Source organism: Punica granatum, chromosome 1, assembly GCF_007655135.1.
Source record: "Punica granatum isolate Tunisia-2019 chromosome 1, ASM765513v2, whole genome shotgun sequence".
NCBI classification, from domain to species: Eukaryota; Viridiplantae; Streptophyta; class Magnoliopsida; order Myrtales; family Lythraceae; genus Punica; species Punica granatum.
In genome coordinates, this window is record NC_045127.1 from 55,204,491 (window position 1) to 55,227,684 (window position 23,194).

At 37.7% G+C, this 23,194-nt stretch overlaps 3 protein-coding genes across 5 annotated transcripts; 1 reads left to right on the plus strand and 2 right to left on the minus strand.

Moving 5' to 3' along the window:
• Positions 1-1,907: 1,907 nt before the first annotated feature.
• LOC116188776 (carotenoid 9,10(9',10')-cleavage dioxygenase 1-like) lies at positions 1,908-7,921 on the plus strand. Of its 3 annotated transcripts, XR_004152283.1 has the most exons (15): positions 1,908-2,357; positions 2,501-2,571; positions 2,739-2,753; positions 3,208-3,319; positions 4,236-4,335; positions 4,790-4,852; positions 5,030-5,140; positions 5,217-5,401; positions 5,625-5,763; positions 6,100-6,217; positions 6,307-6,408; positions 6,622-6,873; positions 6,971-7,133; positions 7,474-7,585; positions 7,701-7,921. XR_004152283.1 is itself a non-coding variant. In XM_031518250.1 (14 exons), exons 1-14 carry the CDS (start codon positions 2,112-2,114, stop codon positions 7,728-7,730), a joined length of 1,656 nt encoding a protein of 551 aa, XP_031374110.1. In that variant the 5' UTR covers positions 1,910-2,111; the 3' UTR covers positions 7,731-7,921. The 3 variants fall into 3 exon arrangements, 2 of the variants coding, with proteins under 2 accessions (XP_031374113.1, XP_031374110.1); XM_031518250.1 differs by lacking the exon at positions 6,971-7,133 and having other exon boundaries at positions 1,910-2,357; XM_031518253.1 differs by lacking the exons at positions 6,971-7,133; positions 7,474-7,585.
• Positions 7,922-8,639: 718 nt separating this feature from the next.
• On the minus strand, positions 8,640-12,135 carry LOC116192087 (nuclear transcription factor Y subunit A-9-like). The gene is made up of 6 exons (XM_031520516.1): positions 11,902-12,135; positions 10,931-11,060; positions 10,266-10,336; positions 10,023-10,094; positions 9,670-9,831; positions 8,640-9,317 (listed from the first exon to the last, which is right to left on the minus strand). The coding sequence occupies exons 2-6, from the start codon at positions 11,046-11,048 to the stop codon at positions 9,114-9,116; spliced, it is 627 nt and encodes a 208-aa protein (XP_031376376.1). The 5' UTR covers positions 11,049-11,060; positions 11,902-12,135; the 3' UTR covers positions 8,640-9,113.
• A 2,819-nt stretch (positions 12,136-14,954) lies between these two features.
• Positions 14,955-21,424, minus strand: LOC116192086 (protein FRA10AC1). The gene is made up of 11 exons (XM_031520514.1): positions 21,243-21,424; positions 21,089-21,156; positions 19,072-19,153; positions 17,537-17,620; positions 17,380-17,419; positions 16,954-16,999; positions 16,716-16,774; positions 16,467-16,534; positions 15,888-15,995; positions 15,739-15,803; positions 14,955-15,344 (listed from the first exon to the last, which is right to left on the minus strand). The coding sequence occupies exons 1-11, from the start codon at positions 21,296-21,298 to the stop codon at positions 15,259-15,261; spliced, it is 762 nt and encodes a 253-aa protein (XP_031376374.1). The 5' UTR covers positions 21,299-21,424; the 3' UTR covers positions 14,955-15,258.
• Positions 21,425-23,194: the final 1,770 nt, after the last annotated feature.

Here is a 23,194-nt window from a genome sequence, read left to right on the forward strand (position 1 = left end):
TCGTCAGGGAAGTGCAAAACTGCCAATATTCAAACAATTTGACCTTTGTTAGAAGAAGAGACTATAATGGGCTGGGCTGGGTTAGGCTTTTAGGCTGGTTGTTAACGTTAGCTTATAATAAACAATGCTGTTGTGTTGTACTTGTACAGGCCGAATTCATTCGTGCATGCACGTCACGTGAAGGAGAAGTCCAGTCCCTTGAGAGGAAACATTAATAATTTTAAGTATGTTTGCCGCATTCTACAGTTATTTATATTCAGCCCATCCATCCAAATCACACGGTCTAATTTTTTTTAATCCACCGTGGTATTACATCTATTTGTTGAATTAGCAGCATGTCGCATATGATGATGGGCCAGATTTCAATAAGTAATCAAGTCAGTCCGGCCTTATAAGATCATTGATCATGATAGACGAACCATTTTATTTAATTCAGTTAGATCTGCAATGCTGGTACTATGCTTATCTCGTGTGTCTGTCGTTCTTTGTTATGCCTTAAATTTGAACAGTTGTCAACTAAAAAAAAAAAGAAGAAAGAAGCAACACTGGCGAGGGTGAGGGTGAGGGTGAGGAAAGGAGGGAGGGAGGGATACCCTTCAGCTTCACAAACGCTGCCGCTTGCTCGCTTCTTCGATTCCTCTTTGGTCTCTTTCCCTCGACAATGACGTATATATATATATATATATATATATATAAGGGGCCGGCAGAAACTAATTAATCACCAAAAACAATGAATTTGGAGCGTAAATGTCACGAACATACACCAAACTTCTTTCCTCATGTTGCCCAAGCTAGGAAGGAAAGAAAGAAAAGATGCACATAAACATCAACCATGCACATAAATATTCAATTTGGGCGTTGTAATCAATCCCATGTAATCGCTTTCCACTTTTTGTATAGTCACCTCCGCCAAGAATAACAAAATTATGATATAATGAGCGTTCACTTAATAATAAAATTTGACCATGTATTTTTTTTTTTGGATGAATGGTGAAACTTTCATTGATAACAAAATGAATTTACATCAGAGACCAACATCATTTACCCCGTACAAAACGATCAAATCTAGAATTCCCAAAAATCTAAGCCAAATTAACTATGGGCAGTATCATATGCCTCACTATGACAGAATGTATAATTTTGTATGAGAAACGGGGAAGAACGGACAGTTTCGCTTGCACATCCAAAAGGATCCTCCGAGTTATAACCATTGGTGACGAGATTTGCCTTTGATAAATCCTAACATTCCTCTCCCTCCATATACAGTAAATATAGTGAGTCCATAGGAGCTTGAGACAAATGACGTCAAGCTTCTTTCCATGTATTTTTTTTTAATCTCTCTCTTTCAAGTGAAAATACAGATATTCCGAATTAATCTCTCTTGCTCCAACTATGAGATATTGAGCACCCATTAAAAGTTGAATGAGTAAGAACTAATAAATTTTTTTATAAATTTATCATGGATGAGTAATGTTGTGTTTGGTTTTAGAGTTGAGTAAAGTTAAATTTTGATTTTAATTTGTTTTTAATAATTGTGTTGTTGAATTACCATAAAAAAATATGAAAAAATAATAAATAGTTGAGTAAAAATAATGATTGTATTGTTGAATTATAAAAAAGTAATAAATAATTGAAATAAAGTAATGATTGTGTCGTTGAATTGCGAAAAAAATAATAAATAATTGAAAAAATTTAATATTAAAAATTAAATAAAGTGGTTGAAAAATAAAAAAAAATATTATTAAATTGAAAATAAGAGGGGTAAGTATAAAAAAAAATAGAAAAAAAAGAGGAAGTTTAGTTTACCACTTGGGAGAATATTTGCTCGTCTCCACTCTCCTCTCATCTCCTCTCCCTTCCAAGTCAGTGAGTAGCGACAAAAACTATCATCATCATCACCCAAAGCTGAACACTCCGCTTCCGTCTCCATTTCCATTCATTTGGTTTGTTTGTTTGGAGTTGGATACGCCACGCGACACCACACCACACCACACCACACCACAAAGAAGGCGTGAAGTTAAGTGGTGAGCGACTGAGTGGAGACTAGCCCACTCGAGCCTTTTGTGCGTGTGTGGCAGAGAGCGAGCGAGCGAGCGAAGAGCGAAAGAGAGATGGCGGAGATGGAGGAGAAGGCGAAGCACGATGACGGTAAGGTCCCCGGCACCGGCGGAATCGTGCTGGTTGATCCTATGCCGAGGAAAGGTCTCACCTCCAAAATCATCGATTACTTTGAGAAGCTCGTCGTCAAGCTCATGTACGACTCTTCCCAGCCTCATCACTACCTATCCGGCAACTTCGCTCCCGTCCCCGACGAGACTTCTCCCGTCCCCGAGCTCCCTGTCGAAGGCTACCTCCCCGTGAGTTACATTCTAAATTTCCTGCAAACCATGCGTCCCGCTCCATTCTTCAGTTTGCCTTGTTGTCTCCATCCGATGCTGCATGCTTTATGCCGAATCCCCCTCGGTTGTGCTTAACGATCGTGGGTTTGCGTACGACGCAGGACTGCTTGAACGGCGAATTCGTCCGGGTGGGTCCGAATCCCAAGTTTGCTCCTGTTGCTGGTTACCACTGGTATGTAAAATTTGTGAATGTTATGTGTGTCCTCTCAACTACTACGTTCAATTATTATTCAACTGCACTTGTCTCGGTTTTCTTCTGTTAGAAATATATTTCTGTGCTGTTCTGCATCATCCTTCCTGGAATTGGGGGAGCTGATTCTCCGTTGGTCTTTGGTGCAGGTTTGATGGTGATGGGTGAGTAAACTCTGCCTCCTCATCTGTACAATTTGTGCTGCCTTCACCCTACTTTACTCAGGGAGTGTTTTCTGCTAGTTAATCTGGTTATTGTATATCTGTTGGCTACTCAAGCAGATATTAGCTTGAAACCTTCACAATTAGTTTTAGCAGTTGATGCAGGAGCCCCTGTCACAGTTAAAAGTAAAATTAACCGGTCAACTTTTTAGCTACCTATGCGATCTCATTACTGTCAAGAGAAGAGTCTCTGCAGCAAATATATGACGATGGCTTGTCGTCAGTTCTATTGCAAACAAGCAGATTGTTGACAGGAAATTATACTGAAATATATCCTGATGCCCAGTCTTGATGTTGTTCCATTACTATCAATGTCATCATATGACTATACGTGCAGTTAGAATTTGAATTTTGTTTTAAGGTTGAGCTTGAATTCTTGTTTTTGGTGATTTTTCAGAATGATTCATGGTATGCGCATAAAAGATGGAAAAGCAACATATGTTTCTCGCTATGTGAAGACATCACGGCTTAAGCAAGAGGAGTTTTTTGGAGGTGCTAAATTCATGAAGGTATTGCATATGTGCGATGTCATTGGATGAATCTAATATTATATGCGTTTATTCCTTTAAGTTGCATCTCTGAATAATTGGATTTGGGATCATTGATCATATTCTTTTTTGTTAATTTGGCGATAATAAAGACAGAGGTTGCGGTCAATAGGGTAGGCGACTTCCCCTTTAGGGAGTTCGCACTTCAATCTCTATTTTCTGTTTGTGTAAACTTCCGGTGAATGCAAATTGCCTTGTAAACATGCATAGGTAAATATCTGACAAATGGGCCGTAGAAATGGCTTCAAGTGTTTTTGCTTTTAGTGGGAGTGCCATCAGACCCAATTGTTATAGTGCCTAGGGAGGTTTGTGTTATGACTTGTGACCACTGGCTAATCCTTGGGATTAAGAGTTTAAAGCAGCTGTCTACTTAGCTTTCTTATTTAAAGCTTTGGCGCAAGCTTCTCACATACGTCATCTCTTTTCTTGTTTGTATTTTCTTTCTACTTATGTCGCAGTTTAAAGTTTCTCTACCGACCAAGTATAGGACTAAATCATGACTTTCTGGATATTATAGCTTTGAATAGGAACTTAATATCTATCTTGACCTTTATGAACCTTGCCTGCAGCATTATGTGATTCGGAAGTGTATGTCGCTCTATTCTTTATTAACTCACTGCATTAATTGTTCTCTTGCTTGTATTCTATCAATTTTACCAGAGCTCTCTCTTCATGCTTTGCTTTCTCATCTAATTGAAGTGCCTTTGCTTGACTCAGGACAGACAACTTTTAATTCTCATGTTACAGGGTTCAAGTGAATTATGAGGCAATACATTTAGTTGTGCTTACGCCATTGATGCTATGACTATTGCTGATATGGGGAAAAGGAAATTTTACACCTTAAAAACCTTATCTGTTGATTTGTGTGCCTTTGCAGATTGGGGACCTCAAGGGGTTTTTTGGGTTATTCATGGTAAACATGCAAATGCTGAGAGCAAAAATGAAAGTGTTAGATGTTTCATATGGAACCGGAACTGGTAAGTTTTTTAGAACCTAGCTTTGATTGACCAGTCAGTGACATTTTCCAGGCATCTGTCATCTGTATCATGCATTTTCCTTAATTTATCTTGGAGTGGAGTTTTTTATTATAAGCTGGCTATCTTTTTCTGGCGGTTGCTGATTCCACCTAATTATCTGTTACTTATCTTTTTTATAAAAAAAAATTAAAATTAAAATCTGTTAGGCTCACTTTTATTTACTTTAGGATGTAAGATTGTATGGTTAAAATCAGCAGGAACAGAATAATTTGTGAAATCTTTATTGAGTATTAATCTGTCAGTTACCATGGATAATGTTGAGAAGTATTCTAGGAATATTGCAGCTGTTTTGATGTATGATTTCCATTTGCACTGTTTTACTTGCACAATATTTCAATAATGAAAAGAATAAAATATGTATCGAGTGAAGTAACTGCTTCATTCTTCCTTACAGGCAATACAGCTCTGATATATCACCATGGAAAACTATTAGCTCTCTCTGAGGCTGATAAACCATGTAACGTTCCCTTTTTTTTTCTCTCATTAAATTCATTAAGGACTTTCAGGGTCTAGACACCTACTTAATCTTCTTCGTGAGTTCTATATCAATCTTTTTTCCATTGCTGTGCTTTGCCCTTGATTTTCTCTGGTGATTGATTTTTTTTAATTATATATTCTATATCTTATCATGCAGATGTACTAAAGGTTTTGGAGGACGGGGATCTTCAAACTCTAGGAATGCTGGACTATGACAAGAGGCTATCACACTCATTCACTGCGCATCCAAAGGTTGACCCTTTCACTGGTAAGCCTTTAGCTACACTATAGAAGAGTGTCATGTATATCTGGGCAGGTTTTTTACTTTGTGGCTGTTGATGCAGGGGAAATGTTCACTTTTGGCTATTCACACATGCCTCCATATATCACATACAGAGTTATTTCAAAGGATGGTTATATGCATGATCCAGTACCTATTACAATATCGGATCCCATAATGATGCATGACTTTGCAATTACTGAGAACTACGCCATTTTCATGGATCTCCCTCTGTATTTCAGACCCAAGGTGTGAGAATTGTTCTGTCACTGTTAAACCTTTAATTTTCGTTGAAGTGATTATTAATCTTTTCTTTTCTTACCAAACCATCCCGCTGAACTGCCTGCTTCAGCTGTTCCTCTTCAAGGATAAACCATGGCTGTAATAAGCATTTGCTTTAGTTTTACTTGGGAGTAGATTACAAGTTTGCTTTTATATAGACCTTAAAGATGTCAATGATTTTTAATATCAGGAAATGGTAAAGGAGAAGAAGCTGATATTCACATTTGATGCTACTAAGAAATCCCGCTTTGGCATTCTCCCTCGGTATGCGAAGAATGATCATGAAATCAGATGGTTTGAGCTTCCAAACTGCTTCATATTTCATAATGGTGCGTCATGTTGTTTTCTTTTAAGTTGAGAAAATTTAGAGCATGTATATTGCATATGTGAACAGATGAATTAGCCTTTGCTAGTGTTCTAGATTATTATTGGTTGCTATTATAATTATTATGGGTTAGGCTAGTATTATAACTGTATTATAAGTCATCTATATGAGCCTCTGGTATTCTAGATTATTATCGGTTGCTATTCTAGATTATCTTGTTATAATTATTATGGATTTGGCTAGTATCGTGGATTTGACTACTACCATGCAAGAAAGGTTTCATGATTACACCTAAGTTTGTTTCGTTGTTAACTCATGAGGATATTTGCCTGTGTGCCAGCTAATGCTTGGGAGGAGGAAGATGAAGTTGTTCTGATTACCTGCCGCCTGGAGAATCCAGATCTGGATATGGTCAATGGGACTGTCAAAGAGAAGCTTGAGAATTTCAGAAATGAACTGTACGATAACCCTGATGCCATGATCAGACTACCCAACCAACCACTCATCAGTTATTTGCAAAATAACTAACTCTTTGATTTTCCTTCAGATATGAAATGAGATTCAACATGAAAACTGGTCTAGCTTCACAGAAGAAATTATCTGCACCCGCTGTTGATTTTCCCAGGATTAACGAGAGCTACACTGGCAGGTAAGCAGTTCATTTATCATTGATGATAACAAGAGAGCTCGGGTTTACATTTTCAGAAGTGATTCATAAAGGGCTAGTGTTATAAACAAGATTGTTGCTGCTAGACCACGGCGATGTGTTTAAATAACTGAATTCTAGAACACTAATCCGTTATTTTCATATTGATTTGTTATTTACTTTTACTGCTTTGGTTTTGACTGTCATGATCATCAGGAAACAAAGATATGTCTATGGCACCATTCTCGACAGCATTGCCAAGGTCATTGGGATTGCAAAATTTGATCTTCACGCTGAGCCAAAGACAGGTAAAACAAAGATTGAAGTTGGAGGAAATGTGAAAGGTGTCTTTGACTTGGGGCCGGGAAGATTTGGTTCAGAGGCTATATTTGTCCCCCGGGAATCTGGACTCTCTTCTGAAGAAGATGATGGTTATCTGATATTCTTTATGCATGATGAAAATACAGGGTATTTCTCTATTCCCTTTCGCTCATTGAGTCAGTACCATTGCTAAGTATATTTTTACGCTTTGAATACTTCAGCAGTTTGTTATGCATAATTTTAGGTTTGTGGCATAACTATAAACAGCCTAAAGGTTGCATGGTCTTCTAATGTGAAGAGAGGATACAAATTGATTAGAAAGTGAGTTGTGGAGCCATAATATAGAGGCGACCCGTGTCACATCATTTGAAGTACAACATAGAGATAGATTGTCATCGATAATGATAGTATGTTAAAATACTCTCTTTTCCTTCTGACCTTATATTTACTGCAGCTTTCTTTTGATTGCTCACCGTGACATTATGCATACAATCAAGGCCTTATTTCTCTCTCGAACTGAATTTCTGTTCCTAATGAATGATAGGCCGTTGCCACTGGTGGATTAAGGCCCGGTATAGAATGCATAGACAATCCAGTGCTTTTCTTTTTACTCAAGTGACCATATACATATTGTGTACAAATAGATATTAATCTCTCTTTTCTTTTCGCACCATGCTATCTGTTGATTACTTACATGAGATTCAAATGTCTCTGCGGATTATAATATGACACGACGAATAATTGCAGAAAATCATTTGCAATTGTGATTGATGCAAAGACTATGTCATCGGATCCTGTTGCAGTTGTCGAGTTACCCCATAGGGTTCCGTATGGGTTCCACGCTTTCTTTGTTACTGAAGTATGTTTCATTTTACCATGATCTCGAGCTGCTTTTTGTTCTTTCCGCTCATATTCTTCTTCGGTTTTATGCTGGGGTTTTATTGATGGAATGCATCTGTGTATATGTTGTGCAGGAGCAACTTACGGAGCTGGCAAAACTCTGATACGTTCAGCTGTTCCGGAGGTTGGCGAACTTAGAATCATTATACGATTACTCCTGCAGTAGGTTGGTACATATATGTGAACTGTATATTTACTTTCATTCCTCCTTCCAGGACGTTCTACGCAGACATAATGCATGTCTGAACATGCTTCAATACATTAAATGAAACTCGTAATTGCAAATAGTTCTCTTCAACATATGGGCCTTGCCGGGCCTTATGGGCTGTGTATGTTATGCTGGGCCCGGCCCGGCCCGTCCGAGTGTGGCCTGGATTAGGTTTTAAGGCCTGCAAGCTATCATATTAATGGGCCAATCATGTAAAGGTTCATATTCTTTGGAGCCCACACCCGAGCGGAGATAAGCTCTGGGCCCCATGGTAGGCCACTGTGGTCCGACACGGTAGCTTCCGCTTGACGTTGGATCAAAGACCCGCACACTTAGGGTGTGTTTGACTCAATTCAACTCAACTCTACTCTACTTATTTTCAATTCAACAACACAATTATTATTTAATCATTACTTTATTTCAACCATTCATTACTTTTTCACACTTTTTTCTTATAATTCAACAATACAATCATTACTTAATTATTACTTTATTTCAATTATTTATTATTTTTCACACTTTTTTCTCATAATTCAATAATACAATCATTATAAACTAATTAAAATCAAAACTCAACTCAACTCAACTCGAAATCCAAACATATTCTTAGGTTTTCGTATTGTATATACATCAGCAGCCCATCGCCAGCGAACTATGCCTAGTATCCAGGCCCAAGTCTTTCTCTAGCATCAAATTCAAATAGCAGATAGTCACTCCCTTTGACGATTGGATTTTTACGAATGGTAGCAATGCATAAAAAGGAACATCAATCGAATGAAGTATGCAGCTGTACCACCTCTACGGCTAACAGAATTACTGGAAAATGGTTTGCAATGAGGGCAAAACCCAGAGTACAAAGTAAGGAAGCAAATCCCGAGAGACTAGTTCACATGAAACAACGCTTTAATCAAGGTTTCCCATGACTCCTAACGAACACCAGAAAAACACTCCTTGCCGGAATAATTTTCACAAGCACAAGCACAAGCCAAAGTCATTTTTTTCACCAGACACATTTTAGATTAAAAGATACTTCAAACAGATAATGAACAAAACCAACTCAGTGTGAACCCTCATCCATCATCATACTGAGTTGCAAGTAACCAAAGCCAAGAATGAGTTGCCGGAGAATGACCTCTGATGGGGAATGCTTTAAGGGTCGCCCCAACCTCAGAGCAGAGATAAACCTTCCTCTCAACTTTGCCTGCTGAAGAGAGCCAGCCCATGAGCTAGGCGTTCAACTGAGGCGATGGGCTAGGACCCACATCTCCAGAGATGTCACTTACTGGGGGTCCCATGGGGACCCCCTCTTAGCTGGCGGCACATTTGCCTTCTTGCCAACATTGTCGTTAGTAGTGGAGTTCATGCCCTTTTCAGATGAGACAGGGGATCCATCACTATCAAGCTTCTTAGTGTTAAGAAAACGGCCCCCCGAACCCCTTGGCCTTCTCATAGCATGCCGGTGCCGAGACTCATGGAGATATGGCTGTAGAAAAAGTGAAGGTCATGCTCTAGCATTCAAATGTCAATGACCCCGAGATGGAAATTAAAAGGTAGATACCCTAAATAAAGTCGTCCTGGTCAGAGAAGCAAAAGAACAGGTGAAATTCGAAAAAATAAAATGTCAATACTTGATTTTTAGGCCCCACAATAATTGTCCTATGATTCCAAGACTTCCTTTTGAAGCTACACTACCTATGCGGGAATTACTCTTTAACATTTGATATCAAACTAGATGTGTATATATATATATATTTCCTAATGGTAACAAATTAATTAAACCAAGATATTTTTGTCAAAGCATTGATGAACATGCAAAGTACGGAACGAAACATTACCTTTCTAACTTTCATGACCTTCTGCTCAAGCTCAGCCTTAGCACGAGATTGCCTCCGCCGCAATATACCATGATACTGCTTGGGGTTTACATAGACAGGTTCTTCCTCCATTTCAAAGGGCAATGGTATTCTAGCATGCTGCACTCCATATAACTGTGGGACCTAATATAACAAAATAACAACTTCAGGTTTCTCATTAAGAGTTTAGCATGCAAAGGATGTTGGAAGAGTGAGGTCGAGGAGGAGCCCATGTATTGTGTGACACTTCATTGTTGTTCTCGTTGTGAAAAACAAGTTATCTAACAAGCAATGAACTGCTTTGAAATAGGGAATGTGATGTTGCAGAGTTATACCATAGTTCCTGCTCCAGAAGAACTCAGTAGACCTCCATATTGCCGATCTGAATAGAGAGACGAAGTTAGAACCTGCAATTGAAAAGAACTCAGGAACTGCAAGAAAATAAAGAGAAAGCCTTGAAGAGCCTATTTTGAGGATGAAGTGTTTGTTGACTGCATCATCTGATGTCCAAGTGTGCTTTGAATGACCGAGAATGGACACGTATATGAGAGAGACAGAGAGAGAGAGAGAGAGCCTACAACTGTGTGACCAACGAGCTCCATCGGAGAATTCATCTGGAGTTGTTCAGACATTGAGGTCCACTTTGAAGCTGGAACAATTTTAAGATGTCAGTGTTCCCCGCACATAATACTACAACATCGACAATGATAAGGCGATACGGAATTGTACACCAATTTTCTCTGCCTCTAATTCTGTTGATGGGAACCAACTCCAACCAGGAGAATCGGTGTTAATGTTCAGCATCACATGGTCTAAGGAAAGTCAAGAAATCCGATAGCAAATGATCAATGGAACAGAAAGATATGAAGTCCAAAGTGCAACCATCTTCTTAAAGTGACTTGGAGTCAATGTTGTTTTTCTTTTGGTCTTTGGATAAGTACTTGGAATCAACGTTATATATGATGCAGAATTAAACACTATGGAGAAGAATGAAATGGACAGCTATTATACCACATATTTTGCTTGTTAGCTCCTTTCTTTTCCACAAGAGGAAGTCACCAATATTTAGAAACTAAATGGAATCTCTCTCGTATTATTCCTAAAAGAAGCAAGCATCCTTTATCATACGACTAGTGAACACCTCGTAAGGTTTCCTGATATAAACAGTAGACATTAGGAAGCCAACAAATTTTGTTTTAACTGGTTATTTTGCCCCCTTATATTTAATATTAGTCATAATTACCTCCATTGGTGAAAGAAATGTTGTTTCCCCACGAAGGCTGGGAGCATCCGGAGGGGTGAAACCTGATCTGCCGACCTTGTTCTAGCTGCTGATCTATATTTTCAGACCTTCCGGGCATCGTTCAAGACCTCTGCAAGAACAGGGTGCTGAATTGTCAACAACAACTACATTCAATCTTAGCTCGAAAGAGTAGAACAGAACGAAAAAGATGGCAGCCAGACTTGGACTATTTTCATTCCAATTATGGCAATACTATGCATATTAGAAACCATATGAAGCATGCATCCCATTCCCAGTGGATATACAAGCGGGACAGTCCCCGACTCCTCGACAAGACAAGGGAAAGACTGCAGCATTGCAATTTGATGAGTTGTATATATAAAGTTATAGAGGGGAGCCATCAGAAAGAACTCGGGGAAAGGACTCCCCCGAAGGACATTTGAGAGTAAAACAGTTGAGCAAAGGAATTTGAGGAGTTTTTTTTTTTTTTTTTTTTTTTCCATTTCCCACCCAAAAAAAAAATCATCCTACACTACAACAAAGAAGACAAGGAACACGAAGCTGTCCCGTCACGTCCCATGTGAGATTGGGCACACTACACTACTAGACCAATGCACAACTTTTAACTGCCCCTCTTCAGAGATCAAGCTCTAACGACACAAACAGTTAGCTGCCTGCAGCACTGAAACAGACAACGGAGCGAGCGAATTACTCCCAACGGAGGACGATCAAAAAGCAAGATGAAGAAGTACGAGTTAGAAGAGATCCACATTCCGGCGAGCAGAGCAGCAGCAAATTTAGTTGGAGGCTGAACATTCTTAATGTTCGAGGGTAGAAAAATAAAAAATAAAAATAAAAAACAAAGGAAAAAAAAGCTGAATCTAGTCGAAGGAATGGCGATGAGATGATGATCAGCAAAGTAAGCCAGACAAAAGTAGGAGAGGAGAGGAGTGGAGGGGAGAGACAAGAACCTCCTTTTCTTTTCTGTGGAGCTGTTGTAGGATACGAAGATGAAGAAGAAGATGAAGATGAATATGAATAAAGGGAAGGTCAAATCCTCGACGACTCCATCATCGGCATCCCCAGCCAGTCAGCCACTGCCTCAGTCCTCTCCCTCCTGCCTGTTGCCTGCAACCTTGACCTTATTGAGAGACCGACGCCGGACCCATATAAATAATTTTAATTAATTATAAATATAATATAATTTGTTCCACCCCCACCCCCCTCCCTCGTTATTGTTTTCATTTTTTTTTTCCTGTAACTGCATATAACTTCTTCTTTTTTTACCCAAAAAAAATAAAGAAAATAAAGAAATACATTTCTTCTTCCTTTTAACTATATATATATATATATATATATGTATGTACACTATAATAGTGGAGATGAATGAATGGATGAAAAGAAAATACAGAAGGAAAATCATCACGATGATGATGGTGATGATGATGAAGTGAGAGTGGGGAGGAAATTCCTCTTATATAAGAAACCATTGGTGATCAGTGATTCCTAACCAAAACCAAAGAGCGTGTATATATATATATATATAATACATTGCTTGTTTTGTGCGCTTTTATGAGAATTTTTTTGATTTATTTATTTGAAATTTGTTTGGTTTTATGATTTGCGCGTGCTTCACCTCACCTATCACTGAATCCATGAACTTTCAATAATTAACCAAGAACATGGAGAGGAGCTGGCCTTCATTTTTAATTTTTTTAAGAGCTGGCCTTCATTTTTTAATTCTGTCTTCTTCTTTTTTTAATTCTATTCTATAATTTGTTGATCTTTTTAATCAATTGGACCATTTCAAAAGAATATGATCAAACTGGGCCTAGCGAAATTATGATTGAAACCAATTCAAACTTCCTTCAGGTTTGCAATGAAGTTATGCCACTGCATTATCCGGGACGTTCCTTTTTTTTGTTGTTGTTGTTGTTGTTGTTGTTATGGGAGGTTCTCCATCTATCTAGGAATGAATGTCTTCGGCTTTCGCTTTTCTCTTGTCCAGAACCAGAGTTGTTCCTCGTAGCTGGAAATTTTTTTATAATTATTATTCAATTGGACTGGCATATAGGCATGTACATAAGCAATATGTTTGCGATGGTCTAAACTAATTATTGACAAACAAAAAACAACGTACCACAACCGACACTACTTCGGGAAAACCATCAAAGTGATGGTCTAAACTAATTATTGACAACCTTATTGCCATGTGATTTAGTAATCTCAAAATCACGATTCAAATTCCCTCTATGCATTTGTATCAAAATATTTGTTAAAAGTACGCTTTTCGCATGAGCTTGGGGTATACTTGCTTTTACATGATACTACACTGACGAGATCTGTATTTGCACTGATTATTCAGTTTGTCTGATATGTCTGCGATTGAATATGAGAATTCAAATATTATGTAGTGGGGAGCGACAAGTAGGGATAATGGGATTTTCTTTCGCAAAAGACATCTATAATGCATATATGTTTTTCCAACGTAATGCATTCATGTTGTTTCAACGGGGATAAAATCTTTAAAAAAATTGTAATTTATGGGACAAAATCTCAAGAAAAATGTAATTTATGGGAAAAATTAAATGAGACACAAATTTCAAGGGAGCACTTGCCCCCCTCTAGCTACTATGACTCCGTTGTCCCGACAGCAAAGTTGTTATTACTGTTGTTTATCATTTTACTCATAAAAGAAAAAAAAAACTACTTTGGGAAAGCGAAGGGACAACTGCCAACAAAAAAAAAAAGAGAGAGAAGAAAAAAAAGGAAAAGCCGAAGCAAAGAAGGATAAAATTCACTTGCAAAGCAAGAAAGAAAGAAAAAAGAAAAAAGACAAAGAAATTGTGTTTTTCTGTGAGTATGTCGGCGGCGGATAAGATGATTGTGTCTATGTCCCGTTTCCTTCCCCCCCGTCCCGACTTTTTCAAAAGGATCAAACCAAATGTCGATTGGTTCCAAACTTACAATTCAATTATAATAAAATCTCTCTCAACTAATAAATAAATTCACCCTTTGCACAAGTCTCGTATCGTTATTTTCCCTTTTCCCAAAGTCTCATCATTAATTAAGTTTTAAATGAAAAAGAAAACTGAGGGAAATTTTAAGAGAAAAAAAAAAGATAAAGGTAACACGTTTGACTATATAAAATATTAAACATTTTAAATGAAATACTAAACGTTCAAAATAAAAATTAAAAAAATACTAAAAACTTTAATTTAGATACTAAAATTTTAGACTTAAGTACCAACGTGTTACTGTGATTTCTTATTATGTTAGACAAACCCACTAAGACATGGCACTTAAACTCATCAAACCCTACCTCTTAGAAATTATAACGAATTGATAAATCATAAGCATAATAATTTCACGAACAAGAGGGTCCGGTCTGATGTCATGTTAGAAAGAAAAAACTATTGACTATATTTTGTACTTTAAATATTCATAATTAATATAACTGTCTGTCTATTATTTTTACTTTTTTATAAGCATTATTTTCACTTTTCGTTCAAGCATTTATCATTTCAGTTCAAGTATTTAGTGTTTTATATAGTTCATTTCAAATAATAAAAGTACTAAATACTTGAATTGAAGTACTAAACAATTAAATTGTGATGCCAATGTACCGCCGTGATAACGCATCATATTAGAATTTTCCTTATTATTATTATTATTATTTGGCTGAAAGACAATTTTTCTTGGTGTAATGTAATGCTTCAAACATCATTTTATAAACAAACTCAACAAAAAATAAATTTGAAGGCCGTCCGGTTAAAAAGGTAAACTCCAACAGCTTTCTGAAATAATATCATAAAAAGAAAAATAAAAATAAAGAAAACAGAACAGAACAGAACAAAAACCACCTAACCCAACAATATATAAAATATATACTACATTATAAATACAAAAATATCTAATACCTTCTTGACAAAATAATGATGCTGGTGGGAATAAGATTAAGCGTAAGCTCCCCTTGAGAACAGCTCCAGTTCTTTTTCCCTGCCAAAAAAAAAAAAAAAAAAGGTTCGCCTGCAGAAAGCTTTGGATGATCCTTTTTCAGATGAGAGATGCATGAAAACAACATGCCGTTTAGTTTAGGAGCTTACAAGTGAAGCCTATATTATATACACATGGACTCTTCATATTTCTGAACCGGCAAACAATGGAGGAAAGATTACTTTTGGTTTAGGTAAATACATATTTGAGTATGATCGAGATATCGTCTTCTTGATACACCCTCAAGTCAAAACCTTAAAATTTTTCCCAAGAAAAAAATGATTTATGGCTTCATTTACAAGAGCAGCGGATGACATCCCATCCCAATACTCTCATGGAAACATCCCCTGTAGATATTTGTCAAAGTCATCCTTGTCATCGGCCTTGCGACTGCCACTTACACTTGGAGCATCTTTCCCTGTAGATGTATAGTTTAGACAACATGAAAAGTCTTAACAGCTTCATTCATCCCACTAATAACAAGAAATACAGTAGATCCAAACACACTTCCCACGTCCAATTCCACTACATTTCTTGTAGGAGAAAAAAAAAATAAAGTTTCCATTTTCAACCTACAGAGCAATTGCAAATTCACTCAGCTATTTCTTGTAATTCCCAGCAAGGGAGAGGGGAGTCTTGTGGGCAAAAAAAGGGAAACACAAGTGTGCCAGTTTCGTAATTGTCAATTGAGGTGAGACATAGCAAACTGGAAACAATCAAAATATTCTCAGAACAAGACTACATATCAGCTGATCTGCCTATCACTTCGCAGAATATTTATATGAAATTGCCAAGAGAAGAACATCGAATACCTTTTCTGCTTCGTTCATCGCTTTCCTCGCCTTCACAATCACTATCATCACTCCTGGATTGCTCCCTGAAAGAAACAACTCAGAGTTCATGCGATGCACGGAGAACAAATTTAGAACCAATTTAGAAGTAGGCTAGGTAAATTTGGCACCTCTTTCTCTTGCGCTCATGTTTCACCCCTTTCTCAGATCTCTCTCTCTCCCTCCTCTTGAGTTGTTCCTTCTCTTTCCTTTTTCTATAATGAAGCTTGTCTGCGCATCTAAGGTAAATAGTCAACGAAACAAACTAAGGGTCAAATATGGATGGAATAATCCTCAGAGTCCACAGGTTCATTAATGAAATGCAAAGCAAAAAATCATGAAAAGCACTTAAACTATTCCCCGGGCTCCTCAATCTCTTGAAAACCCCAGAACTCCTATGAAACCTTGGAGTTTGTTTTTTGTTGACTATTTAACTTGCTGCCATGAAACCTCTCGTCTAAAGAGAACCTAAGAGAAGTCGCCAAGAAACAGTCTCTCAATTACGCTACCTAGAGGGAATTCACTAAGTGGATCCATTCATCCAGTAAGGTCTCGACTCCATCACTGACCACACATTATTGATTTCTTAATTATGCTATCCAGAGGAAACTTGCTGTGATACATTCATTCACTAAGATCCTGACTCCACAACTGACCATAGATTATTGATTTCCACAGTTTCAGAGTACATATAAGGCTACTTGTCTGACCTCTCACAGGCTAAAAGTTTCACCAAGGCTTGCTTGCTTTCTCCAGCTTCAAAATAAGAAAAGTTCACCTGCAGTACAGAAGCCAGAAACAGGGTTTAGATGAAACCATGAAATTCTGCAAGCTGAAAGAACTAATCTAATGGAAACACATGAAAGTCCTAAGAAAGCAGTCTAATATTTTTTATTTCATAATCATGATACATTATGATGACTTCAATTTGACAATTAAATATCGGCAATCACACTTGCCTCATAGCTTGCAAGTCCATATGTCTCATCGCAATGCTTGTTGCCACATACGAACTGCCCTGGCAAAGTTCAAAGTCAACTCTGAACCATCTTCTTCTTCTTGTTTCAAATTTTGCGAAGACTCAAAATACATAATATCAGTCCGTGCTAATGTCCCGTTTCGAGTGCGCTTTGTGTTATTTATGCACATAAGGAAATAATCAAGGGCATTGCATAACAAGCTGGTGATATTGATTACCTTTGCCAGATATGACTTCTTTCTCTATCCTCCATCTTAGACCAATCTAATGAAGAGCAAAAAGAGGAAGGAACCAACTCGTGAAATGCACCATGGCAATGTAAGGAGGAACATATAAAAGTGTATATTTTTGGAATAACATGAAAGATGGGCACATATTTCTGCAAGTAAATTAAAAAAAGCTCCATGCACTGATCTAAGCATCAATCCTCAATATGCTTCATGCACTGAACTAAGCATCAATCCTCAATAACTATTTATTGAATTGATCTTCCAAAAGCTTAGTATCCTCTAAATTCATAATTTTTCGAGCATAGAGGAATAGTGACAATCAAACTCTTGCTAGAGATTCTTGATGGCATTAAAATATACGTCTGACTGAAGCAAAGGGGGGGAATATGTTATCAACAAAAAAAACCAACGTACCTTGCCAGTTTTATACTTTGTCATGTCAGCTATGCAGTATCTTCAAGGTTGTTAAGGTGATACAGAGAAATACTATGAGAAATTGATAGAACATTCCTTTTTACTTGGAGGAAAATGTTTACCATAGATAACACGCTTTGTCCCTAAGAAAGGATACTCTTTGAAAAGTTTGTCATAGTAACGCTTCACCAGTCTTTGTTCCCAAGATGAATCCTTATCATCTTCTTCAGTCCGTATAAACCTTGACAAAGTAACATAGGTATAGGGACATGAGAACAAGCTTAAACAAATTTTCAGGTATGTAAGAAGAAAAGAATAGGAAAAGGTAAATCAAAGTTAGCATACACAATGGGATTAGTCGGGCTAAGCCCAAACACCCTCGTTATCCCCCCAAAAAAAAAAAAAAAAGAGTTAGCATGCACAAAAATTCTTGATGTTTATATCTGTCCTAATACAACAAGGTTATTTGGATGTAGTAATCTTCTTAGTAATTAGTCTTCTTTCTGATAAGTAATAACTTTAAATAATGTGTTGCAATTATGCTACAATCCACTTTTATCGTCATTAAAAAGCTTTAACAAAGGTTCTCAGCATATTTGGCATGTCTGCCGAAAATTTCCTGCCTCTCTGTCTGAAATAAACATATCTTCTTACGACAGTTAAATCTAGTACATGGGAAAATTATGAACCTTGCTAAACATGAGCAAGATAGGAGCCTCGGCTCCTATGACTTGATTCACAGGCTGGATATTATCCCTCCCCACTACTTTGTCCTCTCCACAAATAAATACCTCCTGATATATCATTTTCAATCATTTTACTTCTACCCTTTCATGAAAGAAAAAGAGCAAACAAACCTTGCAGTCTCCATACCTACAAGTTTTTGTTGTAACTACATTAATTTCAGCAGTTTTTTTCTCATTTTCATGTATATTATAATCAGCAGTCTTTTTGTTTTTTTCCCCAGTCTTCATTCTCTCTTTTTATCTTTTCATTCTCTGAAATAACAACTAAACATTTTCGGATAGCCAAAAAATACAGGCTACTAGGTTTTTCCTTGAATCAAGGGGTCAGCAGAAGGGTGAAGAAGGCTCTGTTATGGGTGACTATGGATAGTGCGATGCAACATAACAACCACTATGTTACAATGGATGATTTCAAAATGGCATGTCTCTCTTTAAAAAATAAGATACCGCAATATAAAAAGTATGTATCAAGGTCTTCGTTGGACATGCCCAACCCAGCAGAAGCGCTCTCTTATATACTTCTCCCTTTCAAATCACAGTACTAAAAACAAGTATGAAGGGGATACGTCCATTGAATATGATCTGATTGTAATCATTGCCCAAAAGATAAACATAAGAATGGGGATATAATAGCAGCATTCTATTGTTGCATTCTTCTTCCTTTCACATCATAGTACTTAAAACATGTATTAAAGGAATATTGCCATTGACTATATGGTTAAATTGCAATTAATGCCCAAAAGATACACATAAGAATGGGGATATAATAGCAGCATTCTATTGCATTCTTCTTCCTTTCACATCATAGTACTTAAAACATGTATTAAAGGAATATGGCCATTGACTATATGGTTAAATTGCAATCAACGCCCATAAAAAAAATTAAAAAAAAAAAACACACAAGAATGTGAAATGCCATGATTACCAATGGAGTAAATGAACAAACCTGTATCCTTCTCTAAGGGTGTCCTGGTCTGTTTTGACCGGAAGGCTAACCCGGGCATCTTTATCTTTCCCATAGAAACTAACTGCAGAAAAAAGCAAGTGCTCACATAAGAATCTTTTCATGACCAGTGCATGCAAAGGGCCACTGCATTACGATTTTAAAGCAAACACGTAAAAGCTGGTTTCAAATTTTCTAAGCTAAATTTGAATATAAAGTGCATGTGAGGATAATTGTAGCCCCCTTCAACCTTCCAGAAGGGGATTGTCCACCATCCATTTTCTATAGGACACCATGAACATGCAAATAAATTCTTTACTACTTGCAATCTTTCTTGGTGTCCAATCTCACCGGGACAAAAAGGTCTTTTATGATGAGGAGGACAGAAAATATTGACAAATAATGTATTAGATTTTCAACAGTTAAAGCCCCTTTAAAATTGCCTTCATCTGTAATACTTTTTCCACATTTTTAAAGGTAATTAAGTTTCATAAGCAAAGCACCAAGAGAATGCAAGCCCATCCACATCCAGTCATATAAATCTAAGCATTGGACAGCTTATTTTTCTTAGACGTTGATATTGTAGCTACGAGTAGAAATCTAAAGAAAGAAATCAATAGTGAATTTTATACAATTTTATCATACAATTTTTATTTATTTATAATATCATAAATTGAACCAAACTGAATTCCTAGAATAGCTTAAGTTCAGCTTGCTAGTATCAACCAACTAATGGATTATGGTTCTTATGCACCCTCCTCTAATTGACAATATGCATTCCATAATTAATTATCCAGCATAATATTTGTAATTCAGCCATCCACACCACGGGATAAGGTGTTTCAAACTCCATAATACGTATAGCAGATTGTTTAGAAGCCTCTCTAGCACTAGGTACAGTTCGCCACCTTACACCCGAAAGTCAATAATATGAACTCTCTAATGGAATGTTACTTATTCATACATGATCTTAAGCCTATTGGAGTACCCTAGTAGCCTGATCCCATGACCATTGGCAATTACAAGGCAGCCTGTAATAACTTTTCTCCATCTCAACCCATTCTAATCGGTTTTTTTAACATTTCAACTCATTTCTAAAGAGATTTATGAAAAAAACAAAGAAATTAGTCTCCATGTTCTTTGGCCTGCGTGCTCAATTTTCTTTGGCCTTCGTGCCGCTGGGATATTCGAGTGGGTTCTGTTGTTTTGAGTCTGTGGTGTAGTGGCCTAGTGTGGTGGCTCTTGTATTCGTAAAGTTTCACTAAGTTTAATAAAGAGCAATCTCATGAAAAGGGGGGGGGGGGGAATTACAGGCACAAGGCAGAAAATTCTAACTTGGTTTCTGCTATTGAGCTATGATGACTCACAAGACAACTAAAGGTGCAAAATATGGAAAGCCTTCAATCGGCAGTAGAACTCGTTCAGTCATAAAGGAGAATGTAAGGATGATAGTAGCCCCCATCCTAACTTATAGGAGGGGACTGTTCATCATCCTCTTGATATAGGACAACAGTATAACACAAGATATTGGCTCAGTATTTGTGCTTTTCCTGCTATCCAGTTTTTGCTTTCTCTTGACGGGTCTTATCCATCAGAAAATTCAAGTTCCATATCAAACGAAAGAGTAAACATAATTAGGTTAATAGTTCGATAGCAAATATAGAAGAAAGGAATTTTTGGAAAACCTTGTCATAATCTTATTTTGTCATTTGAGAACAAACAGCAGCCTGTCAGAAATATCAATCTTCAAGAGGTCCCGACAGTAAGATGCCAAAACTAGGAGTTCGGGGAAGAAGAAAAATTCAAGTGATTCAAGAATGATGCAGGAAGCCAAAGGATACTGTATCAGTAAACCAGCCAGAATCCCCGACCACGTTCGAGTTATAAGCATCATAAAATAGGCTCGAGAAGTCCAACAGAGAAGGAACAGCCAGACACGAGAGGAGACTCAATCTCAAAGCAAAACCAATTCGACAGTAAATTAAGTCGCAACAAGGAATAAAATGACCAAACGACGAACCGTAATCATTGAGGAATTTCTTGTGCCGGTCGTAAGCATTGAGCCCTCGGATGTGCGCTTGGTATTGCCTGCAAGAAGCAATCAAATATCACCATCAGCCTTCAGGAGCTGCAAATGGCGGGAAGGATTGGGGAAGAGAGAGAGAGAAGCGCACTGTTTTCTTTCTTCTCTGTCCCATATATGCGATTTGAGAGAACCGAAAGACGCCATTAATTAGCTGCTGCCTGCCGTGCTGCTTATTCCCCGCAGACTGGCTGGCTGGGCTTGGTGCCGCGGAGAGCGAGAGAGAGAGAGAGAGAGAGAGGGGGGGAGGAAACAAATTGCCGGAAGGAAAGGGAAGGGAAGGGATCATGCAATAGTAATAAGGCTGAACGACGGCTTCCTCTGGCCCAAATCAATGATTGGGCTGAGCTGAATAAAGGGCTTTACTATTCCATGGGCCTACATTCCACAGCCAGCCCTCGTGTCGCTGAGGTCAAAAACAACCCCACTCTATGTAATGCCCCTATTTATTTTATTATTTTATTACAACAAAAAACAAAAAAAATAGGGTAAATTACCAAAAAAAATACAAACTTTGCACTTTCTATCAATTTTAGCACAAACTATTTTTTTTATCACAGAAATTCACGAACTTTTAATTTCCTATTACATTTAGCACAAAGCGGCCAGACCTATCAATTTAAACAGAATTGTCCGATGTGGCAGTTTAACGGTCGTGATGTGGCTAACGTCGGCTGACGTGGATTCCCTCCATTACCCTATTGATGAAATTACGTGTTGCCCCTCACCCTCTTCTTCTATTTGTCTGATGGGGTTTGGCAAAATGGAGATTTCACCTCCTCTCCATTTAGGGTTTAAAATCGCAGGTAAAAGGAAATAGGGGAGAAAACAAATTGTCTTCGAAGATCATTACGAAGAAAGGAAATTCAGGTTGGGCATGTGATATTTTGATGGAATTAGGGCACAAAACACACGAATTTGAGGTCCACGGTAGATATCAGAGATGCGAGTTTATGGCATGTGTCGATTTTGCAAGAAATCGCTGGGCGGAGAAGTGATTTGCTGCACATAGCAGAGAGGTAAGGATAAGTAAGGATGCTATTTTTTATGTTGTGTTAAATTGTTCTAGACTTTGGTCAAAACTTCTGGGATATTATCAATCACGTTGATGCAAGATGAGAGAGATTTGTCTCACAGCGTGATGATCCATGACATTGTGCTAATTATTAAAAGATGATTTGTAGTAGTAGTTTCTAATCATAATTCTTGTGGTTAATGCCAGTGAGGGTGAACTTTGAGTTCATTAACAAACTCGGCGTAGATTGGTGGTGTTTCCACGACAGGGACATTGCCCCTGATGGTAAAACACTTGAGGTGAGCTGGTTTTTCCCGTTTGCTCTTTTTTCTTCTGCAACGAAACAGCTCTTTTGCGGTCAAGATGGCAAGTTGACAGGAAAATTGTGGGAGCTACTGAGACAGCTCTACCTGAATTGGGGGACTTTGCAAACTGAAGTTTGGGTTACCTGAATTGGGGATTTTGCAGGACTTGGGGCTACCTGAATTAGGGGACTTTGCAAACTGAAGTTTGGGCTACCTGAATTGGGGGATTTTGCAGGACTTGGGGCTATCTGAATTGGGGGACTTTGCAAACTGAAGTTTGAGCTACCTGAATTAGGGGATTTTGCAGGACTTGGGGCTACCTGATAAGATGAAGTGCAGTGTCTGCATGGTGTTATGCTTTCTATGTATTTCATTCTATGGTTTGTTATTTGGTGGAGGAAAAACTAGACCAGTTGGTTTGTTAGTTGTCTGTTTCGGATTCGAATTTGGTGTAACCCCTTGATTGTTCAATGACAATGTCCTATATGTAGTCAAATTGTTCTCTTCTTCTTTTGTCCATTCCCATCTAGCAATGATCATTCAAAAGCACAAAAATACACATCTAAAGCATAAGTTGCTGTTGAAATGAATAACAAGATAACAGTAAGATACCTATATTCCCATACGTTTGAGTTTCACACAGTTATCTAAAGAAGAACTTGCAATATTCATGTAATATGTGGCAAATATAATGGATGTCCACGTCCATTACACTCTCAATTA

What these genes read in the sequence shown, in the direction of transcription:
- LOC116192087 (XM_031520516.1), bottom strand. Translation starts at nt 11,048, where the DNA reads ATGCCCGGAAGGTCTGAAAATATAGATCAGCAGCTAGAACAAGGTCGG. An exon ending in AGCTCGTTGGTCACACAGTT is followed by an intron (nt 10,095 to 10,265) that starts GTAGGCTCTCTC and finishes TTTCAATTGCAG; the next exon opens with GTTCTAACTTCGTCTCTCTA. An exon ending in AGGTCATGAAAGTTAGAAAG is followed by an intron (nt 9,318 to 9,669) that starts GTAATGTTTCGT and finishes CTTTTTCTACAG; the next exon opens with CCATATCTCCATGAGTCTCG.
- LOC116188776 (XM_031518250.1), top strand. Translation starts at nt 2,112, where the DNA reads ATGGCGGAGATGGAGGAGAAGGCGAAGCACGATGACGGTAAGGTCCCC. An exon ending in CTGTCGAAGGCTACCTCCCC is followed by an intron (nt 2,358 to 2,500) that starts GTGAGTTACATT and finishes CGTACGACGCAG; the next exon opens with GACTGCTTGAACGGCGAATT. An exon ending in CTCTGAGGCTGATAAACCAT is followed by an intron (nt 4,853 to 5,029) that starts GTAACGTTCCCT and finishes CTTATCATGCAG; the next exon opens with ATGTACTAAAGGTTTTGGAG.
- LOC116192086 (XM_031520514.1), bottom strand. Translation starts at nt 21,298, where the DNA reads ATGGCGTCTTTCGGTTCTCTCAAATCGCATATATGGGACAGAGAAGAA. An exon ending in ACCCTTAGAGAAGGATACAG is followed by an intron (nt 17,621 to 19,071) that starts GTTTGTTCATTT and finishes TACTTTGTCAAG; the next exon opens with GTTTATACGGACTGAAGAAG. An exon ending in ATGGACTTGCAAGCTATGAG is followed by an intron (nt 16,535 to 16,715) that starts GCAAGTGTGATT and finishes TCTGTACTGCAG; the next exon opens with GTGAACTTTTCTTATTTTGA.